Here is a 4,075-nt window from a genome sequence, read left to right on the forward strand (position 1 = left end):
AAGCACACAACAATTATCTTCACTTTCATTTCCTTTGGTTAGAGACTGTGTGAACATGATACGGTCTCACTCAAAAGGTGCTTCAGCATTGACATTTGGATGACAAAGCTGCTCTGAGACTCAGTGCTAGGCTGCCACTGCCACTGAGGAATTCCTCCTCACACAGCGCCGCATTGTTGCCTGTTCACATCAGTACAACAAAATCTCATTAAACAATATAATAAAAATCATGTACTCCAGGACCATATGATTGTGTTATGTTGTGCTATGTAACAGCAAATACAGCACAAGTCTAACATACAAACTGAAAAACCAACAGTGTCTGTCTCAAGTTTTTGGTTTCTGGCACTGAAAACAATTGTTCCTTGTTTCTCACTTTCATTCGCTTCTTTCTTTCTACCCCAGATTGATATCACCCGCGAACAGGGTAATAAGCAAAATTACAGTGAATCCGGTGAACAGCCCAGCATTTTGGATAAGGAAGAACGCAACCCTTCCTCGAAAACCTTTGGAATGTGTAGCCATGATACTGTTCATCTCTGGGAACTGTAAAAACAGCAAACATTGTAATTAGAAATGTATAGAAAGCTTTTACACAACCCTCTGGAATACTTGATTCTGAATGGTCAGTTGTGGCATTTCTTGGAAATTTTTACTGTTGTCCATGACAAACAGCTCGGACTTTGCTCATTCTTATTTCTTCCAAACGCAGCTGGTGGCATCTTGCATCTCAGTTCGTAGTGCTTATAGTGAAAATGATCTTAGATGATTTTAAAATACTGTAAAATTGTTGCTATGCTTGCTTTATTGCTAGGCCAGGTTGTGACAAAATGGGTTCTCCCTCAAAATTTGATCTTCAACTAGTTGTACCATGTACACACAAACTATAATAATTTAAAATATGTATATAATTGCTTTATAATGCATTAAAAACAATGGGACATCATGAAATTATCTTTGACTTCACATTTACCATTACATTTAACATTTAACTGTTAATTATAAGAAGAACAACTATAATAAACACTTATTATTTAACATTTAACACGTTATTTTAAAGATCGTTGTGATGTGTGTAAACCTGTGGTGTATTAGCTAAGCTATCAGGCTAATAAGGTATTGATAAGCTAACTGAAACAGATTTGAATGGCTTTTAAAATGTAGTTCAAACATGTATCATAACATGTTGCAATTTTGTAGGAATTGTGGTCAGGCATGAAAGAGAGTACCTATTAAAAGTTCTTTAAACTTGATTTCTAGAGAAGACTTGATTTATTATGACACCAGCTGTTTTGTTTATTGTTGTTGACAATTTTTTTTGCCATGTTGTAAGTGGGTGGGATAATGTACATTCAGGCAGTCATTACTGCAATTCATTTTAAGATTTATCACAATAAGAAGATGTCTTACCATGTCTGCAAGAGAGATATAGAGGAACATCCCACCAGCAATGGCAAAGATAGCATTTGGAGCAAAACTACTGCCCAGCAGGATCCCCAATGCAAGACCGAGATAACAGCACATCGCTGACAGCAAATTAAAACATGCAGCCTGACCAACACTCATGCCCGAGTTCAACAGAATCACAAAATCACCTACAGAGAGACATAAAGGAAATCTGACTTTGTGTAAAAAATGACGTGCTCTTTTGATGATAGGTCTCCATTATGTCGGTGTTTTACCCAGCTCATGAGGGAACTCTTCACAGAAGATGGCAATAGAGGTACTGAAGCCGGTGAGTAGAGAGAGTGTGAAGGACGCTCCGATGGCCAGACCGTCGATGAAGTTATGCACAGCGTCACTGACAGTGATCATCCACGCCACAGTCTTTATATTAGACATTCCCTCCCCTTTCAGCCAGCGACAAGTTAACACGCATGCATTCTGTACAAATTTAACAGAAAACAGACACTGATAAATCGTTCTGATCTGCCCTAGCGTAATAAAGGTAAAAATGCCAAAAAACAAAAAAACTCAATTACGTACAAATGTTAAATAAATTCCCATTGTGAGATATAGTCAAAAGATATAGCTAAAGCTGCATTTGTGACATATAAAGTCACTATCACAAGAAATATATAGTCACAATTGTGGTTTTTAAAGTTATATTCTAATATATATGCTATTATAAGAAGCAAACTCGGACTTGTGTAGTTTAGTATGTGTTTACAAAAAAAATAAAAATTAGTGGTGGAACACAATTGCTTTAACTGTATGGACGGCCTTATAGTTTAAATATTTTTGAATGGTGAATGAAGATTTCTGAGAGAACTGAAGGACACAAAGTAAACAAACAGCAGTTGAGCACATAACCACATGCAAGATCAATTATGCGCTTCTGCAAATCATTCATCTTTAATCTAATATTTATTGTGCTTTCACTGCAACAGGAAATCATGCCCATTTCCTGGAGGAAACATCTCTGGGTACTAACAGGGAAATAGCAGTGTAGCATTTATGATTGATAATCCTGCATGTTTATTTTTGTTTGATTATGTATAGAAATACATATGAATTCTGTGTGTTACCTGTTCAACGGCTGGACTCTCGCTTGGGTTGTTGGACTTTTCATTGATAGAGTTCATTTCATGAGTGGTGTTGTTAGTGATGATGTCACCGCTGATGCTGTTTATGACAACGTCATTGCTAAAGGTGGTGATGGTGACATCAGCTGACTGCAGGGGAGGGAAATGACTATGTCCCAGCTGCAGTGGAGGTGAACCATTGAGTTAGGCCTGAAAACAGCTCGATCTATTCGAGTGAATAATGTCTAAACACATGCAAGCTCTTACCTCTGTATCTGCTTTCAGTACCATCTTTAAAACTCGTTCAGTGAAGAACAAAATGTAAAATCCACCAAAAATCCCAACTACATTTAGCACATAGTTATCATCTTTAGGATCTAAGCCAAGGGCCTGTTCAGTTGGCAAAAAAATATAAGAATTATTTTGAGTAATTGACTGTTTTTGGCCAATCTGATAACGTTTCCCCCCCTAGAGCTACATATTTTCCCATCTAAACCTTTGTAAGCCATTTTATCTCTCAAACATCATCTCATAATCTCATTGTAACTCATTCTTACCTCTGGGATAAGTTGCAGTACAGCATTTGAAAACAGTGTCCCAATGGCCAATCCAATTAAATACGTCAAGACTTTTGGAAAATATGTTTTTTTAGTCAAAGGCACCAGAAATAACCCCAACAGAGCAGCCAAGTTTATCACGGTCACGGCCAGGAAACCATAACCCCAAACTACAGGAAGGAGTTAACAGATTTACACATATTCAGGCATAACAACATTTTTTCCATCGATTCAATTCAAGAAGCGAGTAAAACTGTAGTTTCAGTTTATCACAATTCAGTGCAGTTCTACTTCACTGCATCCCAACACAGAAACCTAATGCAGGAAGTGTATTAGGTTTCGGTACTGGGATGCAGTGAAGTAAAATACTATCTCTTGTACAGTCTGTCTTGTACATCATTACCATATGAAATGGGATTAGACAAAGGCTGTTTTTTCTGAATGTGGAATGAGAAACTGAAGCTGCACAGTTCAAGTCCCTCAACAAAATGAGTGAATCAACAATGTGATGATGGGTCATGGAAAATGCATTTATCAGTTTAAGTGTTTGCTCTCTAAAATAATCTGGGTGTAATGTGTGGAGTGATAATAATATTAACTTTTAACCATTATGATTCATAAGCAAAAAGGGCAAAACCATGATTACACAAAAGCGTGTATTTCTTGGTTGAGTAAATACACCCAAAATAAATACTAGGAAATCAATCTGTAACTCACTGATAAAATGATAAAATAAGTTGATATGGTCTCCAGAGGTTTTATTGTAATCTCTGCCTATTTCCTCATTACTCAAAATATACTTTCCTGGATCCATACAGCACATTTGATTGTCGCTTCCACCAAGGTGAAGGCATTTGTGGTAATCATACTAACCTTTGTGATCAGGTAACAATGAAGAATCATTATGGTTTGAGGGGGAGGTGTAAGGGCAGGCAGGGAGCAGGACCTGATTGAGAATAGCTGGACACATCATCTCCAGATCATTGAGACTGA

General features: G+C 37.2%; 1 protein-coding gene across 1 annotated transcript; it reads right to left on the reverse strand.

Annotated features, from left to right (window-relative positions):
* Positions 1-16: 16 nt before the first annotated feature.
* On the reverse strand, positions 17-4,069 carry LOC107587916 (zinc transporter ZIP8-like). Its single transcript, XM_016275876.1, has 7 exons — positions 3,956-4,069; positions 3,083-3,252; positions 2,793-2,915; positions 2,529-2,705; positions 1,683-1,884; positions 1,411-1,595; positions 17-546 (listed from the first exon to the last, which is right to left on the reverse strand). Exons 1-7 carry the CDS (start codon positions 4,053-4,055, stop codon positions 397-399), a joined length of 1,107 nt encoding a protein of 368 aa, XP_016131362.1. The 5' UTR covers positions 4,056-4,069; the 3' UTR covers positions 17-396.
* Positions 4,070-4,075: the final 6 nt, after the last annotated feature.

The sequence above is a fragment of the Sinocyclocheilus grahami genome, unplaced genomic scaffold, assembly GCF_001515645.1.
Source record: "Sinocyclocheilus grahami isolate Dianchi unplaced genomic scaffold, SAMN03320097.WGS_v1.1 scaffold96.1, whole genome shotgun sequence".
NCBI classification, from domain to species: domain Eukaryota; kingdom Metazoa; phylum Chordata; class Actinopteri; order Cypriniformes; family Cyprinidae; genus Sinocyclocheilus; species Sinocyclocheilus grahami.